The 27,435-nt window shown below is 37.0% G+C and overlaps 1 protein-coding gene and 1 non-coding gene across 2 annotated transcripts in view; one reads left to right on the top strand and one right to left on the bottom strand.

The window, feature by feature from the left end:
- The window catches only part of APPBP2 (amyloid beta precursor protein binding protein 2), a 70,930-nt gene that overhangs the window by 32,139 nt on the left and 11,356 nt on the right, over positions 1-27,435 (top strand). Inside the window, exons 4-9 of the mRNA XM_004271730.3 lie at positions 4,418-4,541; positions 19,036-19,204; positions 22,957-23,046; positions 24,288-24,355; positions 24,436-24,541; positions 25,243-25,367. Coding sequence (XP_004271778.1) covers positions 4,418-4,541; positions 19,036-19,204; positions 22,957-23,046; positions 24,288-24,355; positions 24,436-24,541; positions 25,243-25,367 — 682 coding nt within the window. The remainder of the gene's footprint in view (positions 1-4,417; positions 4,542-19,035; positions 19,205-22,956; positions 23,047-24,287; positions 24,356-24,435; positions 24,542-25,242; positions 25,368-27,435) is intronic.
- Positions 5,168-5,240, bottom strand: TRNAW-CCA (transfer RNA tryptophan (anticodon CCA)). The gene has a single exon. It is a non-coding gene; the product is annotated as a tRNA-Trp (tRNA).

Below are 27,435 nucleotides of genomic sequence, written 5' to 3'. Positions count from 1 at the left end.
TGTGTTGTGACGTGGGACTTAATCCTTTTGGGACCTCAGTTTTCCCCTCTCTAAAATGAGGGTAAATCTCCATTTCCTCATGGGTATGAGAATGCTAAAAACATGAATGGAGAAGGATTCTGAAAAGGCTTTGTATGCTATACACGTAGAAAGATATCGTTTAATGTTGCATAACATTTTAGTATGGCTTTTACAAATCTACATAGATAAGTATGTCTCAGGCAATTATTTATTCAAGTTATTGCTACCTTTTTACTTTGTGGAAAAATTTTTATTTTGAAATGATTGTAGATTTACAGACAATATCAAAACCAGGAAATTGATACTGGTTTAATACTGTTACCTAGACTATAGACCTTATTTAACTTTCATTGGTTTTTACATATACTCATTTGTGTGTGTGTGTTTTATTTAAATGTAGTTGACATACAGTATTATGTTGGTTTCAGGTGTACTACATAGTGATTTGGAATTTGCATACTTTATGAAATGATTGCCACGACAAGTATAGTCCCTGTACAAAGTTATTACAATATTATTGACCATGTTCCTTAGGCTGTATATTACATTCCCATGGCTTATTTATTTTCTAACTGGAGGCTCAGACCTCTTAATCCCCTTCACCTATTTCACCCCACACCCCACCTCCTTTCTCTGGCAACCAACTGTTTGGTCTCTGTATCTGCGAGTCTATTTTCATTTTGTTTTGTTTGTTTGTTTGATTTTTAGAGTCTACGTATAAGTGAGATCATACGGTGTTTGTCTTTCTCTGTCTGACTTATTTCACTTAGCATGATACCCTCTGGATCCATCTGTGTTGTCACAAGATTTCTTTTCTTTTTTTTTTTATGTTTAATTTTTGTGGTTGGGTAATATTCCACCGTTGTGTGTGTAAATATATCTCACGCCTTCTTTATCCGTTCATTCATCTGTTGATGGACATTTAGGTTGCTTACATATCTTGGCTATTATAAATAATGCTTCACTGAACACTGAGGTGCATATATCTTTTATGAGTTAGTGTTTTTGCCGTTTTTGGATAAATACCCAGAAGTGAAATTGCTAGATCATGTGGCAGTTCTATATTAAATGTTTTGAGCAACCTCCACGCGGTTCTCCATAGTGGCTGTGCCAATTTACAGCCCCACCAGCAGTGCAGGAGGGTTCCCTTGTCTCCACACCCTCGCGAACACTCGTTATTTGTTGTTTTCTGGTGATGACAGCCGCCTGACAGGTGTGAGGTGGTATGTCATTGTGGTTTTGATTTGCATTTCCCTGATTAGTGATGTGGAGCATCTTTTCATGTATCTGTTGGCCATCTGTATGTCTTTTTTGGAAAAATGTCTATTCAGATCCTCTGCCCATTTTTTTATTTTATAAATTTGTTTATTTTATTTATTTATTTTTGGCTGCATTGGGTCTTTGTTGCTGCACGCAGGCTTTCTCTAGTTGCGGGGAGTGGGGGGCTACTCTTTGTTGCGGTGCGCAGGCTTCTCATTGTGGTAGCTCCTCTCGTTGCAGAGCACAGGCTCTAGGCGCGAGGGTTTCAGTAGTTGCAGCGCACGGGCTTAGTCGCTCCGCAGCATGTAGGATCTTCCCGGACCAGGGCTCAAACCCGTGTCCCGTGCATTGGCAGGTGGATTCTTAACCACTGCGCCACCAGGGAAGCTCTACCTTTCATTTTTAACTTCTCACATTAATGTGTGTGTGTGTGTGCATGTTTTCTCTCTCTCTCTCTCTTTGGCACGTGCACATTTACTTTCTTTGCCAAGTTTTCATGATCATATCCTTCAGTATTAGGAAAAAGATATTTTTTTGTAGTGGTCATAGAGAGTTTGCTTGGAGGAACTTAAGAACATTCTTTTCCGAAAACAACCCTCAGCATTTATCCTTTGATAGTCCTGTGGAATATAAATTGCAACAAAGAATTGTGACTAAAGAATGTCTCTTAATAGAGTGTTCGTGACCTAGATGAATGTTAATATTGACATCCACTTAGTCCTAGGTAGTCATGTAAAAATCTATGTGGGAGATATTTAATATCAAGGAAGATGAAAGGCAGGAAGGCTAATGTTCACTGAGGTCCTCTGTTGTCTCTTCACTTGTACCAGTCTGGCCACTGTAAGGAGCCAGATTGAACAAGTATCCTGGAGTTAGAACCAAGTCCTAACAGATTCAGTTATATTATCAGTCTTGATCCTAAAATTACCAAAACAGTGAAAACACTTCATACCAGAAGTATACATGATGGAAACTTTTAAAAAATGACAGCTTTATTGAGATATAATTCACATACCGTACAGTGCACCCATTTAAAGTATATAATTTAAAGGTCTTTAGTATTTTCACAGCGTTCAGTCCGTGGTCGGGGAACTAAGATCCCACAGGCTGCATGGCGTGGCCAAAAGAAAAAAAAAAAAAAAGAAGCTTGAGGAGGTACCTCGCAGAGCTGGGATGTTGCTTGGCTGGTACAGGTGCCTCAGAGTTCTGAGAAGGGAGCTCGTGGGTCTAGAATCTCGACCTCTAGGAGGGACACCTGACTGGCTGGTACTAGTGTCTCTCTGATGGGGTGCTGTGAATCAAGTTCTGTAAGTGTTGGAAAACTGCAGCTGGAATTGGCTTACTGAGATGAATTGCCACTGCCAGAGTAAAGAAACATTACCCTGGGACACTGCTGTTAGCAGGGGCGTTGCTGGCAGAAACTGGAAGCTAGCAGGGAGTGTCTCTTACTTCTCCAGCCTTACAGTCTTTCTCTCTAGTGCCTTCTTTGGTAGAGACTACTAGGGAGCCAGCTGGCAGAGGAGAAATGTGGTTATAGAGTCCTAGCCCAGTGTCATAGAACAGTCTAGAAGGGTTGGTTTGAAACTGAGAGATAATAGCCTAATAACCCAGCACAGTGCACAATATGTTGAGATAATGAGTAGGAGGTTGCTTCATATGAATATTATAATCTCATTATTCCAGTCATTCAGTGAGGACCCTAAAATGTCATATTTGGGGGGATAAAAAAGTGTTCTAAAGCACACTTCTCTCCAGTTAAATATTTGTTTCATTTCATATAGCTTTAATTAAACATGAAACACCAGTCTGAGCAAAATACATTTTTTCTTGACCCAGATACTATTGACACTATTAAGATTAGTTGACACTATCAAAAAATGTATTAAACTATTAGGAGCGGGTCAGGAGCCTCTAAAAAATGGACAGTATCCTAAGGAAATGATGCCCGCATGCCCCATTACGACTGTTGGAGGACAGCAGTTTAATTTTTTGCTAAAAAAAAATTAAGATGAGCAAGCACTACTGTCTCTTTTATCTGTCTATCTTCTATGATGTGCTGTTATGCTAAGGAGATTAAGTTTATTCAGATGTCTTTATCCTCTTTGGGATTGGGTATGGAGAGATTGGAAAGTTATGTTTACCCTGCATGATTAAAATGTTAGACAAATCACTAAATATAGTGGTTAATTAGCTGGAAAATGTCAACTCTTAGGTGATGAAGTACATTTGGAGGGCTAAAACTTTTTTTTTTAATTTATTTATTTTATTTATTTTTGGCTGCATTGGGTCTTCATTGATGTGCTGGCTTTCTCTAGTTGGGGCGAGTGGGGGCTACCCTTCGTTGCTGTGCGCAGGCTTCTCATTGCGGTGCTTCTCTTGCTTCAGAGCACCGGCTCTAGGTGCGCAGGCTTAGTAGCTGTGGCGAGTGGGCTCAGTAGTTGTGGCTTGCGGGCTCTAGAGTGCAGGCTCAGTAGTTGTGGCACACGGGCTTAGTTGCTCCGAGGCATGTGGGATCTTCCCAGACCAGGGATCGAACCCATGTCCCCTGCATTGGCAGGCGGATTCTTAACCACTGTGCCACCAGGGAAGCCCAAGGCTAAAACTCTTGACTCCTGAGACTTCCCTGGTGGCACATTGGTTAAGAATCCGCCTGCCAGTGCAGGGGACATGGGTTTGATCCCTGGTTGGGGAAGATCCCACATGCCGCCGAGCAACTAAGCCTGTGCGCCACAGCTACTGAGCCTGTGTGCCACAACTGATGAAGCCCGCGCACCTAGAGCCTGTGCTCCACAGCAAGAGAAGCCACCGCAACAAGAAGCCCGCGCACCGCAACGAAGAGTAGCCCCTGCTCGCCGCAACTAGAGAAAGCCTGCGCGCAGCAATGAAGACCCAATACAGCCGAAAGTAAAAAAACAAAACAAAACAAAAACTCTTTACTCCTTATTCAGGATCTCAACTTTGATCTAATTTCCCTAGTTTGAGTTCCTTTTTTTTTTTTAATTTCACAATTAGTATCTTTGTTTCAGACTAAACAGAGGTTTTTTCATTTTAGGTAATAATCATTGTAAGCATGTCATTTTAGCTTTCAAGTGATTTATTAAATTATCTAAAGTTTTTGGTTTTTCTTGTCCCTTAGGTGGCTTTCTTTCAGATGCAGGCTGGTACAGTGATGCTGAGAAAGTTTTCCTGTCTTGCCTTCAGTTGTGTACTCTACATGATGAGATGCTTCATTGGTTTCGTGCAGTAGAATGTTGTGTGAGGTAAGTTGGAACAGTCCTTTAATTACATGCTGTAATTGTATTAGTGGCTTTTTTTAAAAAAATTATTTATTTATTTTAGACTGTGTTGGGTCTTTGTTGCTGCATGCAGGCTTTCTCTAGTGCAGTGAGCGGGGGCTACTCTTCGTTGTGGTGTGTGGGCTTCTCCTTGCGGCGGCTTCTCTTGTTGTGGAGCATGGGCTTCAGTAGTTGTGGCGTGCGAGCTCAGTTGTGGCACACGGGTTTAGTTGCTCCGTGGCATGTGGGATCTTCCTGGACCAGGGATCAAACCATTGTCCCCTGCATTGGCAGGCAGATTCTTGACCACTGTGCCATGAAGGAAGTCCCTTCTTGGGTTTTATGTGTGTGTGTGTGTGTTTTGTTTTGTTTTGTTTTTACTGTGCTCCGTTTACATTTCTGGAATTGTACATAACCTGATTAATATTTTACTATTTTACTTCTAAATAATTTTTTTTAAAAAAAATCTTCATTTATTATTTATTTGGCTGCACGGGGTCTTAGCTGCGGCATGCGGGAATCTTCGTTGCTGCTTGCGGGATCTTCGTTGAGGTGTGTGGGATATTTGGTTGTGGGATCTTTTGTTTTTAGTTGCGGCATGTGGGATCTAGTTCCCTGACCAGGGATCGAACCTGGGCCCCCTGCATTGGGAGCGTGGAGTCTTAACCACTGGACCACCAGGGAAGTCCCTAACCTTTTTTTTTTTTTTGATGTGGACAATTTTTTTTAAAGTCTTTATTGAATTTGTTACAGTATTGCTTCTGTTTTATGTTTTGGATTTTTGGCTGCGAGGCACCTGGGGTCTTAGCTCCCTGACCAGGGATTGAACCCACACCCCTGCATTGGAAGGTGAAGTCTTAACCACTGGACAGCCAGCGAAGTCCCCCTAACCTTTCTTTAAAATACATTTTTTAACAGATGTACTTAAATGAAAGGCAAGCAAATCCAGAAGCAACTCTTTGATTTTACTGTCTTTATTATTTTTGTATATGTAACATTTAGTTTTAGCTATTTTCATGTAGGTTTTCTCTCTGTCCCCCCCATTTGATTTGACATTTCTTAAAAAGAATTTTTATATGAAACTAAAGGGAAATCAAAATAAAGTTTAAAAAATAACAAAATAATTCTTTGTCCTAAGTTAACTAGAGTCTGGTCAGTTACTGAATTGATAGTCTTCTAGTTTTTTTGAATAAGGGGTCATATTTTTTTTGTACCTTAGAGATGAGTTAATTAAATCTGCACCTCTTCAGAACTAGAATACAGGTTCTTCTATATAAAACCATTGTTGATTTATGCTACCATTGACTAAAGCTCTCTCTGCTCAATCTTTTGAGGCTATTACCCCGTTTTATACAGGGCTTACCTGTGTTAGACAAACATTCAAATCCTGAAGTTAATTTTATAATGTGCAAACTTAATTATAAATAATATTTTAGGAGCTTAGGATAATTTCCCACAGATATTTATGATAAATTATAGTAATACTTGTGTGCAGAAACTATAAAAGGGTTGTTATTGGGCCTGTAATTTGTAGTACTGATAATCTGTGTCATCTTTCCTCCCCACTTCTGCCTGTCCTAGGAATAGAAGACTAGACTATCTCATAGGGATTTTAGGGTCTAGCTAAATGTTTCTTTGTGTATGAACTAGTTAATTTAGAACAGAAAACCCATTTTGTATGATTTCATTGTAGATTGCTCTTTCACTGCAAGCAGTCTTTTGACCAAAAGGTAAAACATTTTCTTCTTGTAAGTGCTTGCTTTTTATGCACAAAGTCAGAAGATTTATTCCATCCAGATAACTAACATTTCTCCTATCTGTCTGATTTTAAGGCTCTTATATAAATTTTGCATTAATATAACCAAAAGATTTAGTTTTCTCAAAGAACCAGGGCTCCTCTTCTTTTTCCTATCTTGTCATCTTTAGCATGTAGCTCACGTCATTATGTTTGCAAATGCTACAGGCAAGGAGAAGGGCAAAGGGCTCATGCCTGCTGAGTCTGCTTCCTTTTCCTTTTTTTTTTTTCCAGTCAGAAAAAATAGCTTTCCCAGAGGCCTAGCCTTATCTTCTTTACTTATTACCTCTCTTTGAAACTGGGAAACTGGGACACATTCTGCACATCCTCCAACCAGTATAAGGTGGTCTGGAGAGCAAAACGTTTTTAACTGTGCATTTTGCTGCCCCAAATGAACTCATGGGTCTACATTAAGGAAGGAGGAGAGGGGAATATTGGACAGGTAACTGTAAATACTGTGAGTGCTCGGGCTGTTTTCAGAACAAGCACATGTGAATAGGAAAATACCTGTGCCAAGAAACAAAGCTATTTATACCCGCTTACTGCCTGTATACCTAGACATCTTGTTCCTAAGAATTTTAAATTTCAAAATAAAATTTGCTTCTGCACGGCTTTGCTTGCTAAATTCTTGGCCATTACAGCCGTTAAGATAATTTTTATTATTATAGTAGTATTTTTTGAAAAAAATTAAATTACTCTTACTTAGCTTTTAACTGATTTGGGAGAGGATTATTTTGGAGAACAGATACTAATGAAATCCTTTAGCCAATCCCAGGAGCTTTGAGCCTAATGTAACAGTGTGTTTTTAACTTTAATAGCACAAAACCATTCTCTAATCTGGGGCTGGCATGGAAGCAGTGTAGAGCAAATGTCAGAGACTCTTCTTGTTAAACCTGGTACCATTTCTCAGTCTTTGTTTTATTCCTTGAAGACTCTGCCTAGTTTCGTTTACTTTACTTGCTTTCTATTTAATAGCTTTGTTTGTTCTGCTCATGTGCGTGTCTATTACCAAACAAATTGAAAACATACAGAAAACTATGAAGAAGAAAATAAATATTATCTGTAACCCTGCTGCCTAGAAATAACCACAATTATTATTTTGGTGTATTTTGGGGATTTTAAGTGAAAAATGGAACTTCCTGAACTGGAGGGAAAAGACTTGAATCTAGATTGAAAAAGAACCTTGAGCCCGAAGCAGGTGAATTTCTTGAAATCCAAGGATAAATAGGAGTTAGAAGCTAAGAGAGAAGAGCAGTATCTCAATTACTGAGAAAATACTACACTTCACAAACTTTTAGGATAAACTTCAAATTTTTCAAATTTGTAGATACCAAATATACCTCCAGGTACTTTATCTGAGGAAAATAGTCAAGGAATATCTCTGACCAAATAAAAGTTCAATAGTAACAAATCTCACGACAGGGGAAGATAGTGTAGAAACAGTGGTAAGCAGTGAATATTATAATATATAGTTAGACATAATGGAGTGGAAAGAATGAAGAACAAATGGTGAATTTGTAATATGTCTTATGTAAGGATTTTTTTTCAAACTGGAAATGAAAATTTTAGAAATAACAAGACAGAAATTCTCAGTTACCACATACTATTAAATGTAAGATAAGTTTGTGTTTTTTCCACCTGAAAATTGAAAAAATAGTTGCCTTACAAAATCCCTCATGTTATGTGATGTTCTTTCAAGTCTCTTGTTTTGAACAACAAAGTACTCTTTGGGAAAGAAATGTTAGCCTGAAACTCAGCCAGTGCCAATACCAGGAAGCTCATAGAGGTCACCTGGCAGAATTTTCTTTTTATGGAAGTAATGGAATTTAACATAATTTAACACAAAATTTAGAATTATTCTAGGGGTCATAACCTTATAGTTGTGTTAGATATCTTTATTAACTGGCTTCTTGAATATTACTTTGAAATGTGATGCATTAAGTGGTTTGGTTGTGGAGATTATGGGTGTCTCCTTACCTTAGGTGGAATGGGAAAGCCCAACTGTCTTAATGCTTTGAAAATGGTTGCTGGTACCTTTGGATAACATTTCTAGGGACATGATACCAGACTCAAAAGTGCTGATTTTCAAGCAAGTGAAAATGTTTTACTCTGAAAAACTGTTAGATGACTCAGAAGTAGTTTGGTGATGATGAAGATAAATGTTTTAAGATGCATGTGAATAGTTTGGGTAACATTTCATAAATTACAAGAAGGAGAATTTTTGAAAATTTAGTTTAGATTTTAAATATGTATTTATAACATAACATAAAGATTATTTAAATATTATAAATTTCAAAATGTTATCATATATATCCCTAAAACCTGATGTATTCAAGTTAGCAAAAAACCTTTTTGGATGGAAAATTGAGGCTCATGTTATTATGTTCAGGTTGCTTGCTGTTGGGCATATATTATATAATAGCCTATTTTAAAAATAAACATTTGGGAAAATGTAGTAGTATAAGAAAGTATTATAAAGGTCTCATCTTCGTAAGGGGAATATGAATGCCTATCATTTAATGTTCAAACATTGTCAGTGCTAGGGAGGGGTATATAATAAATTGACTAATGGAAAAATACGATAGACATTCCAAATTAGAATAGTGGGAATAGGGGTAAGAATGATTGGAAACTTGTCCAAGGTAGATAGATAAGCAAAGAGAATAGAGGAAATAACTAAGTATGATAACTGAAAAATGTGAAACAATTAAAACCAAATACAACTATGACCATGTAAATGGGCTCAATTCCCCTATCTAGAAACAGCGACTGCCAAGAAGGTTAAAAAATGAAACCCAGGGACTTCCCTGGTGGTCCAGTGGTTAAGAATCTGCCTTCCAATGCAGGGGACGTGGGTTCTATCCCTGGTCGGGGAACTAAGATCCCACATGCCACGGGGCAGCTAAGCCCACATTCCTCAACTAGAGAGCCCGTGTGCTGCAAACTACAGAGCCCACGTGCTCTGGAGCCCATGCACTGCAAACGAAAGATCCCACATGCTGCAAGGCAGATCCCACAACTAAGACCCGACGTAGCCAAAAATTAAAAAACAAAACAATTCTTAAAAAAAATAATAAAATAAATAAAAAATGAAACCCAGCTAGATATTGTTAAAAGAAAATACCCCTAGACAATAATATTAACAATAAAAGCAGAATTCGGGATAAAAACCATTAGTTGATAAAAAAGGGATATTGATAATGTACAATCCACAAAAAGGTCATAAACCCATGTATAGCAAATAAGATAGTAGCCCTCTACATAAACACAGCACCCTAAAAATACAAAGAATTTGATTAAAAAGATAATCAATACAAAGTCGAGTACCTCCAGGATGGGTTAATTCAGAATTCATAGAGGTTATCAGGGAACTAGGTTTTTTCCATCTTCTGGCTCCTCTGTCCCCAGTGGTTGTAAGACTGCTGCTGTGGTTTGAGGTATCACATGCAGATTCCACATTGTCCAGCAGAAGAAAGACCATATTTTATCTCTAATGACAAAGGAGCCTTTCTCAGAAACCACCTAGCTGACGTACCCTTGAGTCTCATTAACCAGAGCTAGGTCATTTGTTGACCTCTGAATCAATCAGTGGCAATCTGAATGGGATCACCATGTTAGTATTGGCTTAAACTAATCATGATTTACTTATGAATCCTATGAGAAAGGGGTCAGCGTCTAACAAAATCAGGGTTCTGCCAACAAGCATGAGATGGGAAGGATGACTTGGTTAGGGAGCCAGCAGTATCTGCTACATCTCACAGTGCTTTGCTTCCCCACTTAAAATTAAAACCACACCAGACAGGTATTTCTTAGAAATACACAAGTTACCTAAACTGACCCAAGAAAATTAAAATTCTGAACAAGCCTATAACAAAGAGATTGAATCAGTAATCAAAAACCTTCCAAAAAAGAAAAGTCCAAGACCAGAAGCCTTCAGTAGTGAATTGTACCAAACATTAAAAGAAGATAGGGACTTCCCTGGTGGTCCACTGGTTAAGAATCTGCCTTCCAATGCAGGGGACGTAGGTTCGATCCCTGGTCAAGGAACTAAGATCCCATGTGCTGTGGGGCAACTAAGCCTGAGCACAGCTAGAGAGAAGCCCGTGCGCTGCAACGAAGAGCCCTTTTGCCACGACGAAAGATCCGCCGCCACAATGAAGATAGTGCGTGCTGCAACTAAGACCCGATGCAGCCAAATAAATAAATAAATATTTTTAAAAAAATAAAAGAATTAACACCAGTTCTTCTCAAAGTCTTAAAAAAAATCAAGAGGAAGGAACACTTCCTAACTTACTCTATGAGGCCAGCATTAACCTATGTCAAAACCAGAAAAAAGACACGAGAAGAAAAAAGAAAAGAAAATTACAGACTAATATCTCCTATCAATATAAATGCAGAAAGTCTCAACAAAATACTAGCAAATCGGATGCAATAGAATATAGAAGGATTATGCACCATTACTAAGTGGGATTTATCCCAGGAACGCAGAAGTGATTCAACCTAAGAAAATTAATGCAGTATACCCCACATTAGTAGAATGAAGGGTGAAAACCATGATTATCTCAATTGACACAAAAGACATTTGACAAAATCCAGCACTTTTTCATGATAGAAACATTCAGAAAACTAGGAATAGAGGAACCTTCCTTAATATGATAAAAGGCATTTATGAAAAACCCACAGCTAACATTATATTCAAATCTTCCTCCCTGAGATCAAGAACATGACAAGGATGCCTGCTTTCACTACTACTATTCATCTTTGTCCTGAAAGTTCTAGCCAAAACAATTAGACAAAAATAAAATAAAATGCATCGGTGTTGGAAAGAAAGAAGTAAAACTATCTCTGTTCACAGGTGAATTGGAATTTGCCAATATTAAAAACTTTTGTACATCAGAGGACATTATCAAGAAAGTGAAAAGACAGCCTATGGAATAGGAGAAATATTTGTAAATCATATATCAAATAAGGGTCTAGTATTCAGAATATTTCAAGTACTACAATTCAACAACAATCAACCCAATTAAAAAATGGGTAAGGGATTTGAATAGACATTTCTCCAAAGAAGATATGTAAATGGTCAATAAGCATCATTTGTCATTAGGGAAATGCAAATCAAAAACAATGAAATACCACTTCACATCTGCCAATTTGGCTGTAATGTAAGAAAGAAAAGAAAAGAAAACGAAAGGGGGGGGAGGGAAGGAAGGAAGGAGGAACAAGAGAGAGGGAGGGAGGGAGAGCAAAGAAGGAAGGGAGGGAAGGAAGAAACAAAATAAGTATTAATAAGAATGGAGAAATTGGAATCCTCATGCATTGCTAATGGGAATGTAAAATGGAGCAGCTGGTATGGAATAGTTTGGTGGTTCCTTAAAAAGCTGAGCAAAAAAAATTACCATATGACCCAGCCGTTTCAGTCCTAAGTATATATATCGCAAAGAATTGAAAACTGGGACACAAACAGATACCTGTGTGTTAGGGTTCATTGCAGAATATTTCACATTAGCCAAAAGGTGGAAATGACCCAAGTATCCATCAACAAAAGAACCCTTAAACAACGTGGGTTTGAACAGCAAGTGTCCACTTAATACATGGATTTTTTTTTTTTCCAGTACATACATACTACAGTACTACACGGTCTACTCTTGGTTGAATCCACAGATACAAAGGGCTGACTGTAAAGTTACATGTGGATTTTTTTTTATTGCCCTGGAGGGTCAGTGTCCCTAACCTCCCCCCGCCACGTTGTTCAAGGGTCAACCGTATATACAGTGGAATATTATTCCGCCAGTTTTGATGGCTGCTACAACATAGGTGAATTTTGAAAGTAATATTCTAAGTGAAATAAGACAGATATATAAAGACAAATACTGTATGATTTTACTTAAATACCTAGAATAGACAAATTGATAGAAACGAGAAATAGATTAAAGGTTACCAGGAGCTGGGGGGTGTAAGGAGAGAATGGGAAGCTATTGTATATTATAGTGTGTGTTTGGGGTGATGAAAAGTTATGGAAATGCATGGTGGTGATGGTTGTAAACGTGGTAAATATAATTAATACCACCAAGCTGTACATTTAAAAATGGTTAATATGACAAATTTCATGTTATATATTTCACTACAATTTTTTTAAAAGCCCACCAGTCTTTTTTTTTAATTACCCAACCCTCCCCTTTCAGTTTATCATTTATTTCTAAAATTCTTAAGTAGTTCATAGAAAAATATGCTTGCATAAGCAGGAGAGAAATTTTTTCCTTTGGGTTTACTTTTTTGTTTGTTTGTTTTTTGTTTTTTGTTTTTTGGGTTTTTTTGCGGTACGCGGGCCTCTCACTGCTGTGGCCTCTCCCGTCGCGGAGCACAGGCTCCGGACATGCAGGCTCAGCGGCCATGGCTCACGGGCCCAGCCGCTCCGCGGCATGTAGGATCTTCCCGGACCGGGGCACGAACCCGCGTCCCCTGCATCGGCAGGCGGACTCTCAACCACTGCGCCACCAGGGAAGCCCTGGGTTTACTTTTAAGATTTTATTTTTGTCATGTCTATCTAATGAGGATCTAACTAGTCATCTTGCTCAATCTTATAGTAAATATATTTATAAACTAGTGACCTCTAGATTTGTATATTTTCCACTTCAAACAATGAATAACTTAACTAATTAAATAGTAATTGCTTTTTTAAATTTATTTTTTAAATTTACTTATTTATTTATTTTTGGCTGCATTGGGTCTTTGTTCCTGCGCACGGGCTTTCTCTAGTTGTGGCGAGCATGGGCTACTCTTTGTTGCAGTGCGCAGGCATCTCATTCAGGTGGCTTTTGTTGCGGAGCACGGGCTCTAGGCGACGGGCTTCAATAGTTGTAGCTCGTGGACTCTAGATCGCAGGCTCAGTAGCTTTGGCACATGGGCTTAGTTGCTCCACGGCATGTGGGATCTTCCCGGACCAGGGATCGAACCCATGTTCCCTGCATTGGCAGGTGGATTCTTAACCACTGCACCACCAGGGAGGTCCCATAGTAATTGCTTTTGATAATAGCTATTGATCAAGTAGCTATGATTTTACGTTGTCATAAAGATAAAATACTATGGGGCTAGAGGCATATGGGAAATCTCTGTATCTTCTCAGTTTTGCTGTGAATCTAAAACTGCTCTAGAAAATAAAATCTATCTTTAAAAACTATTAAAATAAAATACTGTGCTTACATGGTAGTGCCACATTCGGAGAGCCTTGAGAACCTGCCTTTTTATTAGGCTGAACGTTGAGGCAAAATTAGATCCTCAGTTGGACCAAAAGTTTTTTGGATCCTGCATCCTGCTCATTGTCAGCGCAGATGGACACACAGACCCTGAAGAGTCTCCAAATGTTGAATTTGCCCTTTTGTTTCAATAGATCATCAGTGGCGACTGGAGAAAATATCAAGCTGTGCTTTTCTGGCATAAAATATGTAGTCTGCTACTCCCACCAATTACTAAATAATTTCCAGAAACTAATTTTTAGGCAGAATACCTATAGCGAAGTTTGCTGGAAATGCAGTTCTTAGTATTGTAGAAATGATTGGTGAGCACTGTTCTTTTCATTCTCTAAATTTAACTTTTTTCTCATTCAGCCATTTGGATAACTATCAAATCTGTATTTCTTATACCAATCCTTTTTTTCTCAAGGGTTTTTTTTCTGGGCTGTTGTAATATCTTCTGTCCTGGTTGCCTTGCTTCCGCTCTTGGCTTTACTATAATCCATTCTCCACACTGCAACCAGAGCAATCTTTGTAGAGTTGCACTGTTCAGTATGGTAGCCATTAACCATATGTGACTATTTAAATTAACATTATGGGACTTCCCTGGTGGCACAGTGGTTAACAATATGCTGCCAATGCAGGGGACACCGGTTCGAGCCCTGGTCCGGGAAGATCCCACATGCCACGGAGAAACTAAGCCCATATGCCACAACTACTGAGCCCATGTGCCACAGTTACTGAAGCCCACGCACCTAGAGCCCATGCTCCACAACAAGAGAAGCCACTGCAATGAGAAGCCCGTGCACCGCAACAAAGAGTAGACCCCGCTTGCCACAATTAAAGAAAGCCCGCACACAGCAACGAAGACACAATGCAACCAAAAATAAATAAATAAATAAATTTTAAAAATTAAAAAAAAAAATTAATTAACGTTAAAAATTTAAAGTCAGTCCTCAGTCACACTAGGCAGATTTCAGATACTCAGTAACCGCTTGTGGCTACCAAATTGAGCAGAGCAGGTATAGAACATTTCAGGAAGTTCTATTAGATAGCGTTGTTCTACAGCATAAATCAAGTAATCTCACTTTTGCAACCAAAATGACTTACCATGGCCAGTAAGACCCTATAAAAATCTTTCTTTTCTCTACTTTCTCATCTCTCTTTATATAATCTGTTATTCAAAATATTCCAGACACATTGGCCTTCTTACTGTTCTTTGATTATGCCAGAACTTTTTTCCCTTTCTCAGGGCCTTTGCACTCATTATTCCTTCTTTTTGGAACATGCTTCCCCCATGATTGCCTCTTCATCATTAAGTGTCAACTCAAATGTTATCTCTGCAAGAGAATTCTTCCCTATCTACCCTAAGCCCTTCCTTTAAGAAGGCTTTGATCATATCACCCCGTTTTTATCATCTTCGTAGCATTTATCTTTGTCTTACTTAATTGGTGTGTGTCTGCCTAATACACTTTTCCCCACTAGAATGAAGCTTTTTTTTCTTTCAGCTTTATTGAGATATAATTGACATATAGCACTGTGTAAGTTTAAGGTGTACAACAAAATGATTTGACTTAGATACATTGAGAAATGATTATCACAAGTGTAGTGAGCATCTATCATCTCATACAGATACAAAATTAAAGAAATAGAAAAAAATTTTTTCCTTGTGAGGAAAATTCTTAAGAGTTACTCTTAACAACTTTCATATATAACATACAGTAGTGTTAATTTATCATGTTATAAATTATATCCCTAGTACTTATTTATCTTATAACTGGAAGTTTGTACTTTTTGTCTGCCTTCATCCAATTCCCCCTCCCCCCACCTCTTACCTTTGTTAATCACAAATCTCTTTTTCAATGAGTTTGTTTTTGATGTATAATTGACCTACAACACTATGTTAGTTCCTGTTACACAACATAGTGATTCGATATTTCTGTACAACTCAAATGATCACCAGATAAGTCTAGTTACAATGTGTCACCATACAAAGATATTACAGTTATTGACTGTATTCCCCGTACTGCACATTTCATACCTGTGACTCATTTATTTTGCAGCTGGAAGTTTGCACCTCTTAATCTCCCTCACCTATTTCTTTCCCTACCCCCTTCCCCTCTGGTAACCACCTGTTCATTCTCTTTGTCTGTAGCTCTGTTTCTGTTTTGTTATGTTCATTTGTTTTGTTTTTTAGATTCCACCTATAAGTGAAGTCATACAGTATTTGTCTTTCTCTGTCTGACTTATTTCACTTGGCATAATACCCTCTGGTTCCATCCATGTTGTTATAGGTGGCAAGGTTTCATTCTTTTTTATGGCTAATATTCCATCATGTGTATATATCACATCTTCTTTATCCATTATCTGTTGATGGGCACTTAGGTAGCTTCCATATTTTGGCTGTTGTAAATAATGCTGCAATGAGCATAGGGGTGCGTATATCTTTTCTAATTAGTGTTTTTGTTTTCTTTGGGTAAATACCTAGGATCTTTGCCCATTTTTTAATCGGGTTGTTTGTTTTGTTGATGTTGAGTTTTATGGGTTCTTTGTATATTTTGAATATTAACCCCTTACCAGATGTATTGTTTGCAAGTATCCTCTCCCATTCAGTAGGTGGCCTTTTTGGGTTTTTGATAGTTTTCCTTGCTGTGCAAAAGCTTTGTAGTTTGATGTGGTCCCATTTGTTTACTTTTGATTTTGTTTCCCTTGCCTGAGGAGATATATCCAAAAAAAAAAAATTACAAAGACTGATGTCAGAGAGCTTACTACCTATGTTTTCTTCTAGAAGTTTTGTGGTTTCAAGACTTAACACTTAAGCCTTTAATCCATTTTGAATTTATTTTTTATGGTATAAGCAAGTAGTCCAGTTTGATTCTTTTGCATGTAGCTGTCCAGTTTTCTCAACACCATTTATTGAAGAGGCTGTCTTTCCCCCATTATATAGTGCCTCCGTTATTAGAATGAAGCTTCTTATGGTCATGAATTCTTTCTCTCATGTTTACCACTAGATCCCTTGCACCTAGAGAAATAGAAATGACTGGCACATATAGGTGTTCAGTCAATACTTGACTATGAGAGTCTCTGAAAACTTTATCATCTGAAGTATATATTTCTTTTTACTATAATATTTTACTAGATTTCACTTTTTTTTCATAGTGACAGGGATCATTGCAGACTGCTTGGTCATTAGATCAGCAATTTGACTGTCAAGTGATATTGTCTCTTTATTCTGTATGAGTATACTTACTTTAGCATGAAAAGTTGCCTGTATACAAAACATATTTTTTCTACTTTTATATTTCTGCTTTAACATATAAATCTAATCAACTCACCATTCTAGAGTTGCCTGATAATTATATTTATTTCTTCTTTAAGTTGAAATTTTGTAATATGAAAGATACTCCATTCAGATTTTTTTTGGCCACACTGGGTCTTCGTTGTGGTGTGCAGATTCTTCTTCATTGCGGTATGCGGGCTTCTCTGGTTGTGGCGTGTGGGCTCAGTAGTTGTGGTGTGCGGGCTCTCTGGTTGTGGTACTCGGGCTCCAGAGTGCTCAGGCTCAGTAGTTGTGGCATGCGGGCTTAGTTACCCTGCGGCATGTGGGGTCTTAGTTCCCCGACCAGGGATCGAGCCCACGTCCCCTGCATTGGAAGTCTGATTCTTAATCACTGGGCCACCAGGGAAGTCCCCAGAACTTTTTATTAACTTCAATACTGTATTATTTTATTTGAGGGCTTTAGTCTTTTCTAAAAGCAGGTAACTGTATTGTGAGTGTTGGGAGGATACACAGTGGCATTGTGTAATATTTGCTACCTTATTGAATAGTACTGATAATTTAAAATTACTCTCTTTTAGAATAGACTGGTGGCTGCCAAGGGGGGAGGGGAGCGGGAGAGGGATGGATTGGGAGTTTGTGATTAGCAGATGCAAACTGGTATATATAGAATGGATAAACAACAGGTCTTACTGTATAGCACAGGGAACTATATTCAGTATCCTGTGATTAAACCATAATGGAAAAGAATATGAAAAAGAATGTATATATATATGTATATATGTATAACAGAGTCACTTTGCTGTATAGCAGTAATTAACACAACATTGTAAATCAGCTGGACTTCAATTTTTAAAAAAGTAAATTAAAAGTACTCTCTTTTTTCTCACTGTACAATGGAATGATAGACATCAGAAGATTGTTAAGAGTGTTTCTCATCTTGGGTCATTGATCTGTTAATATTTTTGGAATAGATATAAAAATTAGATTTTAAGTATCTGGGTTTTATTTAATACTCCTGAAGAATGCTTCCTAACCTCTTCATACTTGGTTTTCTTTTTTTAATACTTGGTTTTCTTTTAAATTACGTTTATATTTTGTTCCATCTCAGGGCTGAGCATTTTCAGAAAATTGTCATGATACATGGACATAATGTTTAGCATGATATATGGACATAATGTTTTAGCCAACATTATAATAGATACATAAATATATGTCCAGTCCTCACTCTGTTCTCCTGTCTTGTATGGTCTGTACAGATGTATAGTCTGTTGCTATCTTGACCTCATTCTGACCTAAAGCATTTTACTACTCTTACATATCACTAGGTAGCATGGTTTTGGGACTTCCCTGGTGGTCCAGTGGGTAACATTCTGCACTTCCAGTTCGGGGTGTCCGGGTTCGATCCCTGGTTGGGGAACTAGATCCCACATGCATGCTGTAACTATGAGTTCACATGACGCAACTAAGAGTCCGCATGCTGCAACTAAAGATCCCACGTGCCACAACTAAGACCCAGTGCAGCCTAAATAAATAAATATTTTTAAAAAACCAACAACAACTAGATAGCATGGTTTTACAGATACTTTGTGTAAAGAATTCTGTATTTTTCCACCATAGAGGATAAAGGTTATAAAAGAAAGAACTGGCAGTACCACTATTTTCAGTGAACTTATCTTACTGGAAAGATAAGTAAAAACAACTTTTATGAAGCAACATAAAATGAGTGGTAACTGATCAAGGGTTGCATGAATATACTAAAAAAAAGAATGGAAAGTAATGGTAGGTAATAGAATTTCATGTTGATTTTTATTGTCTTCATTGTTTTCCAATTTTTTTATAATGAAACTGCATTACTTTGGGATTTGGAACAAAAAGAATTAAGTGATAAATGTAGCACATGGTAAGTCACAAATACACAAAATATTTAGAGAAGATAAGGAATCAAAGTTGGATGAGATAACCATAGGTAGCTTTCTGGAACGAGCATATACTTTTTTCTGTGCATTAGTTGGTCCCAGCTTCAGCTGGATGGTTGTTTTCCAGTGCTGCCTCATTTCTTCTGTCTCGCGACCTTAACTCATTTGGGTGCTACATAGTGATCAGTAAGAGGTTATCAGTTCTCCCATGCTGGAAATAGCTATCAGAAATAGAGTAATGTTATTTGTGCTTCTGCAGATTGCTTCATGTGCGAAATGGAAACTGCAAATATCATTTGGGTGAAGAAACATTTAAGTTAGCTCAGACATACATGGATAAACTCTCAAAACATGGCCAGCAAGCAAACAGAGCTGCACTCTATGGAGAACTGTGTGCACTCCTATTTGCAAAAAGTCACTATGATGAGGTGAGTGTTTTGAAGAACATTTCACTGTGACCAGTAAGTATCTATAAAACAAAAGATAAATCATATAATGTCATATTTGTTTTAATAGATCTCATTTTGACATATTAGGTTTACTTCAAGCAATATACATTTGTAATGGAATATTTTAAATTAGGCAAAAGGATTATTCTGTGAGATGGATTTTAAACATACATATACAGTTTAGAGCCTGTTTTTGTTTTTAATTTGACCAAATGTATCTCTGCATAAATTATTTTGAGGGCATGCTCTATTAAATGAACCTTTAATAGGTGCTTTTTTATTGGATGTGTAGCTCTGGGTGAATTCTCATAACTTGAAGGCATTCATTTCAGTGGGAACCTAGATTTTATTTATACTTTATTGCATTGTTTTGCTTCTGTCTCTTCATTATGAGAAAGGTAGCCTCATTCTTGGCTTTATACTGTTAAATTAAGTCTTTGGAGCTAATGAATACATAGTTGAGAAGTGAGCTGTGTAAGCTTAACTCCTTTATTTATGGAAGAATATCATAATTACTTTATGCTGTCAGATAGCTGTCATTTAGCTTTCATTTTTTAAAATTATCCCTATCTCAATTTTTACCCTGTAATATAAATACGTGTATGTTCCATATTTAAAAGAAAGTCACCATTAGAAGTGAAACTGGAGAATTCTAGAATAATTGTGAAGTGATGTTTACAATCCCAGTGCTAGGATCATCCTGCTTTTAATATCTAAGAGGTATCATCAGGGAATGCATTTGTTGAATCGTATGGTGAGAGTATAAGTTTTTTAAGGAGCTGCCAAACTGTCTGTACCAGTGTACATCCCACCAGCGGTGAATGAGAGCTCCTGTTGCTCCATATCCTTGCTAGCATTTGGTGGTGTCAGTGTTTTAGATTTTTGCCATTCTAATAGGCATGCCTCATTGTTTACATTATCTGTTTTTGAAAGCTTAACAATTCATTATAAGATGAGTAAGTTCTGAGGATCTAACGTACAGTGTGGTGACTATAGTTAATACTGTATTGTGTATTTGAAATTTGCTAAGAGTAGATCTTAAGTGTGCTCATCACACACAAAAAAGGTAACAGGGTGAGGTGATGGATGTGTTAATTAGATTGTGATAATCATTTCACAGTGTATATGTATATCAAGTCATCATGAACACCTTAAATATATACAATTTTTATTTGTCAGTTATACGTCAATAAAGTTGGGGGGAAATTTTTTTAAGTCGTTAAGTGTATGTGTTAAAATCTAAAATCCTTATCAGCATGCCTCAGTTTTCTCAGGAGGTTTATGTAAGTTCTTCGGTTATTTTTGATGCTGAGTTGCTGTGTCTGCTGAACTCGTTCTGTCAATGGATTATTTTGCCGCCCCTTTTATGCAGACTATTCCATAGCTTATTGACCCAGATATAGAATTTGGCCCCTTTCTATGATTTCCACACACCAAAAACAAAGAACCCCATTCACAGAGGGCCTTTGTGTGGATAGCCTTTACTAGAAATGAGAATGAAGTAAACAGCAACAGTTCAAGTATTAGAAATACCTACCTTAAAAGTTCTTCTGGGAATTGCCTGGCGGTCCCGTGGTTAGGACTCAGTGCTTTCATTGCCGGGGTCCCGGGTTCAGTCCCTGATTGAGGAGCTAAGATCCCGCAAGCCGCATGGTACACCCAAAAGAAAAAAAAATTCTTCAGGTGCCCCACCATCTTTTTATCTCTCTCCATATGTCCTCCTCATCTTGGCCATCTCTGTTTCCTCTTTCATTGTTTCTTTTCATCCTCGTTTTTCATACTGCCCTGCATCCTTCTTTCTGTTCTATAAAGTGAGTCATGTCTTGCCATTTTTTACTCATGTACTCAGCTCCAGACCCACCTTAATATGTCCAGACTCACTGATGTATTCAGTGGAAGAAAAGTACCTTTTATTCACCAGTTTCCACTTTCTTTCTTTCTTTTTTTAATATTTATTTTTATTTATTTACTTATTTTGGCTGCACTGGGTCTTCATTGCGGCACTCAGGATCCTTGCTGCAGCGTGTTTAGTTGCGGCATGCGGGCTCATAGTTGCCTCATGTGGGATCTAGTTCCCCATCCAGGGATCGAACCCAGGGCTCCTGCATTGGGAGGGCAGAGTCTTACCCACTGGACCACCAAGGAAGTCCCACCAGTTTCCACTTTCTTTACTAGGCAGTTACTATTTAATTGACGGTTATTTTCTTTCTGAACATTTGAATTGGGGTGTCGTACTGTGTCCTATTCATGATCTTTGCAACTCGCACATTCATGAGGAATATTTAAGTCTATAGATGTTTCTTGGATAATCTCGATAGTTTATAAATTTGTCGTTGTATCTACAGAAAAGTACACAAATCTTGAGGATATATCAATAGTTTGATGAATTATCACCATATTCTGTTATTAGTCCATGTAGGCTAGGTTATGCTAAGGTAGTATCAACCTCTAAACAGCACTGACTTGGAATAAAGAAGTTTATTTCTTGCTCATGCTACATCCCATCTTGGGATCTCTGTGGCTCTGCTTAACATCCCCTCTATACTTTGATCAAAACCCTGCGTTGTGGAACAGCCTGTATCTAGAACATTACCAGCCTTGAGCAAAGGCAGAAGCATTATGGGGAAGGGATTACTGGTTCTTAGAGCTTTCTCCCAGAAATGCCATGTTTCAACTCTGCTTATATTTTAATTAATATTTTGGCTAAAGGAACTCACATAACCATTCTCGTCTTTAATGTGGAAGGGAACTTTATCTTTCCCCGAGGAGGGGCAGTAAATATTTTAAAAGCAGTATTACTTACAACTTACCATAGATTTTACCTTCTTATTCTGGAACAAAATCAGCTTATTTAGTATCTTACAAACAAATCAGGTTTTTTGGCCTAAATCTCATATATTTCCTTTTTGTATCAAAATTGCTTCTGAATAGCTACATCTTTTAGGTGGAATGGAAGAGATGGAAGCTTACAGAGGAAAACAAATGTTTACTTTGTAATATTTTCAATTTGTTTTCCCCACATTTTTTGTGATCCCTTCATAATATTATTTTGTTTCTTTGAAGCAGTTCTTACTATCTATAAAGTAATTTATTTTGCTTTTTTCCCCCACTAAGCACTAGGAGACGAAGGACATTTTCTGTTGTGCTCCCCAGTAGATACCTATGTGCCAGCACATTGCCTAGTACTTAACCTCTCTGCACCTCGTTTTCCTATAATAATAGTACATATCTCAAAGGGGTGTTGTGTCAATTAAATGTGTGTGTTAGTGCACATTAAGTGCTTAGAACAATAATTGGCACAAAGTAAGCACTCAACTAAACAAGCAATTAAGATACAAAATAATAAGTGTTACAGTAGGGGAAGGAAAGTACAGGAAACCTAGTCTAGGGCTGAAACCTGAAGGACAACTTAGGTGGTTTAAGGGGTCGGAGGGCGGAGGGGAATGTATTTTAAGGCAGAGGGAACAGTATGTGCAAAGTCTTCTGGGCCACAAAGAACATGCAGAACATGCCTCTGATTTCCTGAATATGTGTCACATATCCAAAGAAAAATGTAACAAACTTACACTTTCAAGAAGACTCAGCCTCTGAGAGAAAATTTTAAGTGTAAATATTTTATATGTGTTCTTATTCAAGTACTTGTAAGCTTGCAGGAAAAATTCATAATCACTTCATTAAATATTGTCAATTTGATATATCACAGGTTTTGCTCTTCTGTAAATATTTTTTAGGCATACAAATGGTGCATTGAGGCAATGAAAGAAATCACAACAGGTTTACCAGTCAAAGTCGTGGTGGATGTTTTAAGACAAGCTTCTAAGGTGAATATAATGTTGAAATTATTAACTGGATTATAGGATTTAGTAAGCTTTAAATTTGTGTAAATTAACCTACTATTTAACAAATCAGGTATTGCATACTCATGGATAACAAAGTCTATTTTCTAAGTTTCTCTGCTCAGTTTTAGAAGTCTGGCTTCTTTCTTAAACCTTTACAGCAACCTGAATTCGTTTTGTCATGGTTGTATAGGCTTTCGTCACTTTTCTCCTAAAAAATAGCCTGGTATTAAATCTTTTAGTCACAGTATTGGCAGTGTCACAGTGTGATAGCTTTTTTTTCTTGACTTGGTAGGCAATACTTATTTGATTTTTACTCTAGTTTCTTCTTACTCTGTAAAAAAAAATGCATTAAGTCTTTGAAGCCATTTAGTAATATTTAAAAATTGCTGCTTTGGTACACTGAGGCTTTGAAGCACTGATGTACTTTTCAGATATACTCTTTCTACCCAGAGGTTTTTCAGTTTTGAATATTCCATTTTGGTTGGTTTTACTTATGGAAATTTCAATTAGAAGAATTATTCTAAAATTATAGATTTAGAAGAGTTTAAGATTTCTGCGAAATTTATGAAATAAGTCATTTTAGAGCAAGTAAACAGCATAAATATTCAGGTTATTATTAGAGCTAGAAGAGACATTAATATGTTTTTAATTAATTTAAAACATTGAATATACATTTAATATAAAGACAGCTTAATATATATGCAAGATTTACATTTCTGTATGCAAATAATATTTACAGTTAAAGACTACTGGCTGTCTCATGAATCAAAATATTTTAAGAAGTAATAGGAATACTTGGAATTCTGTGCATTTAAAAGTTATTAGATGGAAAACTACAAAATAGTTGTAAGCCACCGTAGAACGGGGATATAAATAAGTACCTTAGAAAATAATACGGTGAACCCTCCCCGCCTCTGTTTTAATAATATGTAAGGATGGGAATATACCAGCTTTTTAAGGTAACTGTGTTATAACAGGTTTGTTCTGGGCATGACTATCAAAATTTTAAGTTTTGTAATTTCCCAGGGTATGTACAGATCTGTTTATAATGGAATTTTAAAATACTTGGAAGGAAAGAAATTACAAATAGAACCATTCTATTTATGTTTGAAGATGCTTTTTTCAACCATTATAGTTTGACTATATCAATATAAGCCATACTTGTTTCAACACACTAATTAACTGTTTCAGAGTTATTTAACAATTTTTCACTTTATCTTTAGGCTTGTGTTGTAAAACGTGAATTTAAGAAGGCAGAACAGTTAATTAAGCATGCAGTGTATTTGGCACGGTAGGTGATTGTTATTAAAAATACCATTTCAAATTGTTTCTTTCTAGTTTATATCCTAATAGTTTTGTATCTTTTTATAGGGATCATTTTGGATCCAAACACCCAAAATATTCTGATACACTGCTAGATTATGGGTTCTACTTACTCAATGTAGATAATATCTGTCAGTCTGTTGCAATTTATCAGGTATGTTAATAGTTACACTTTTTTTCTTTCAACCTAAATTGACTTGCTGACCTGTAATTTGTGATGTATAAACCACTGTCTAAAAATAACTCTTTCTGAGCCCTTCCTCATATATGGTACTCCATTATTTTACTAAATAATACCTAGAAGGCTTAAAACTTAATGTTTTAGGAATTAAAGAGTATCATCCAGGAAAAAAGTTCGGGGGTTGTGGGTCAGTATTTAAGAGTAGTTTTCCATTTTTCATTTACCGAGATGATGGCTTGTCTTTGTTGTTGATTTAGCTTAAATCATTATAGCTGCCTTTGTAGTAGCAAGGAGGCTTGATAGCAATTATTTTAGGCCTTATCTCAGTCAGTCTCAGGAAAATGATGTGTTATGCCATCACTCTGGACAAGGTATCCTTGATTTTATAGTTTACTTCCGAAGAGGACATAGAGAAAAACACTAATGTAATTCCTAAGACATGTGAATGATTTTATTATTAAGCCATTGCCTTTTAAGTCAAACTTATTCTTTAGAAAATCAGGCTGTAGGTGAATTTTATGTTCTGTTGTGATTTAAATACAGCAGGACTTTTTTCAAAACTGATGGGATTGAGTATATAGAATCTATATTTAAATTACTAGGATGCTTAATTTAACTGGGTAGTGTCTTTTAAGGATTCACAGTATTACCAGTTATTCTCATGACTCTTTCAGGCAGCCCTTGACATTCGGCAGTCAGTGTTTGGTGGCAAAAATATCCATGTAGCAACAGCTCATGAAGACTTGGCTTATTCTTCTTATGTTCACCAGTATAGCTCTGGGAAATTTGACAATGCACTGTAAGTTCCACTTTCCTTTTCAGTGAGGGATTACATACTGTTGCTATATTTTGTTTTGTTTTTTCCTAATGCAATACTTTTCAGTGTATCTTATGGATTAAATTTGTCCTCCTGGAACTTGAACAAGATACCTAAAATGTTCTTGAAGTCATTTAAAATCATATCAATTTATAAGCCATTTGTTTAGATCTTATGTGGTTTAATGTTGAGACATAGATCTCCATATAGAATATGACTTATTTTTTAAGTGTCTCCTTCAGTAATTTTTCTTTGACTAATACAGTAGTGTCTGGTTAAATGACAGACTTAACCTAAAAACTTGCTCATAACATGCAGAAATACTGAATAATGTAACAATCATCTTTTTAAATGCATAACTGAGCTTGTAAGATAGAGAAGAAATCCCCAAGGGCCAGTAATGGACTAAAATCCAAAATGGGTAGGCATGAACTACAGTATGAGTGTTCTGGGGTGGAAAGGCTTAGAAGGCTTAGAAGTTTCTGTAACCTTGGTTGAACAGCAATCCTGGGTTTAAGAGACAAGGCATTTAGCCCATAGGAAGCTGTGGCTTAGAAGTGAAACCCTCACATGAAGCCAAGATCAAGGCTACACCCTCGGAGAAAGAGTAGACTAGGGGAAAAAACTGCCCACTGGCAAGAGAGGTGACATGGAAATTTGTCCAACTTAAGTTGGGCCCTCAGTTGAGAAAAAAAGGAGCCTCACAGGGGAATTTATAATTTATAGATGTCTACGTTGTGTTTGGGCATCATGCATGCAGGAACCCCCAAACTGAGGAAAACATTAAGAAGCACGTTGGGACTGCTGGTTCTCCTGGGATGCTTTTCAGGAGAAAATGCAAAACTCTTGGAAATAATTAACCTTCCGTCCAAGCCATACAGACTTCCCATAGATCTAGCTGTACCTGAGATGAACTCATCATAAAAAATATTTAAATAAGGGAACATTTCCCCCATGGGTGAGTCAGCAGACATAATGATCAAGATTAGAACACTAAAAATATCAGTTAACAGAACTTTATGGCTGATACTATAAAGTAAGGTTTCTTAAATGTTTAAAGATATAAAACGGGTTGGCAAACTATGGCCTGAAGGCAAAATAAAGGTTTATTGGAACATAGCAGTGCTCATGCACTCATGTATTGTCTATGGTTGCTTTTATGCTGTAACAGCAGAGTTGAGTAGTTGGGACAGAGTGTAGCCGCATAATCTGAGATATTTACTATATGGCCCTTTACAGAAAAAAATGTGCTGGCGCTGATATAAAAGAAGGAATCAGTAATATTTTGGAGGGAAAATGAAGGAAAAAAGGCAGATTTAAAAATAAAACAACTGAGGGAACTATACTCAGTATTTTGTAATCACCTATAAGGGAAAAGGAATCTGAAAAAAAAATAGATATATATGTATGTATAACCGAATCACTTGGCCATACACCTGAAACTAACACAACATTGTAAATCAACTATACTTCAATTAAAAAAATAAAACAACTGATACATCCTACAGCATGAATGAACCTTTAAAACGTTGTGCTAAGTGAAAGCAGCCAGTTACAAAGGACCACATATTGTATAATTTCATTTATATGAACTGTCTAGATACAGGCAAACAAGTAGAAACAGAAAGTAAGTTGGTGGTTGCCTAGGGCTGGTGGAGTTGGAGGAAAACGAAATGACTCCTAAAGGGCACAAGGTTTCTTTCTGAGGTGATGAAAATATTCTGAAATTAATTGTGATGGGTACATAACTCTGTAATATACTAAAAACCTTCAATTGTACACTTTAAATGGGTGAATTGTGTTGGTATGAATTGTCTTAATAAGCACTTTTATTACAAAAAACATTATAATAGCTGGAATTGGAAAATAGTCATTGACATTAAAACTCAGTAGACAAGTTAAACAGCAGATTAGACACAACTAAAGAGACAGTGAACTGGAAGACAGATCTGAGAAAACTAATGATTACCTGGACGCTGGGAATAGAAGGCGTGGAGTTGTTTGAGATTATCTGGCAGATAAAATAGACAAACAGCTTGCTTTCTGTTTG

The sequence above is a fragment of the Orcinus orca genome, chromosome 19 (assembly GCF_937001465.1).
Source record: "Orcinus orca chromosome 19, mOrcOrc1.1, whole genome shotgun sequence".
NCBI lineage: Eukaryota > Metazoa > Chordata > Mammalia > Artiodactyla > Delphinidae > Orcinus > Orcinus orca.
Note: the sequence above shows the minus strand (reverse complement) of the source record. Positions and strands in the feature narration are given on the sequence as shown.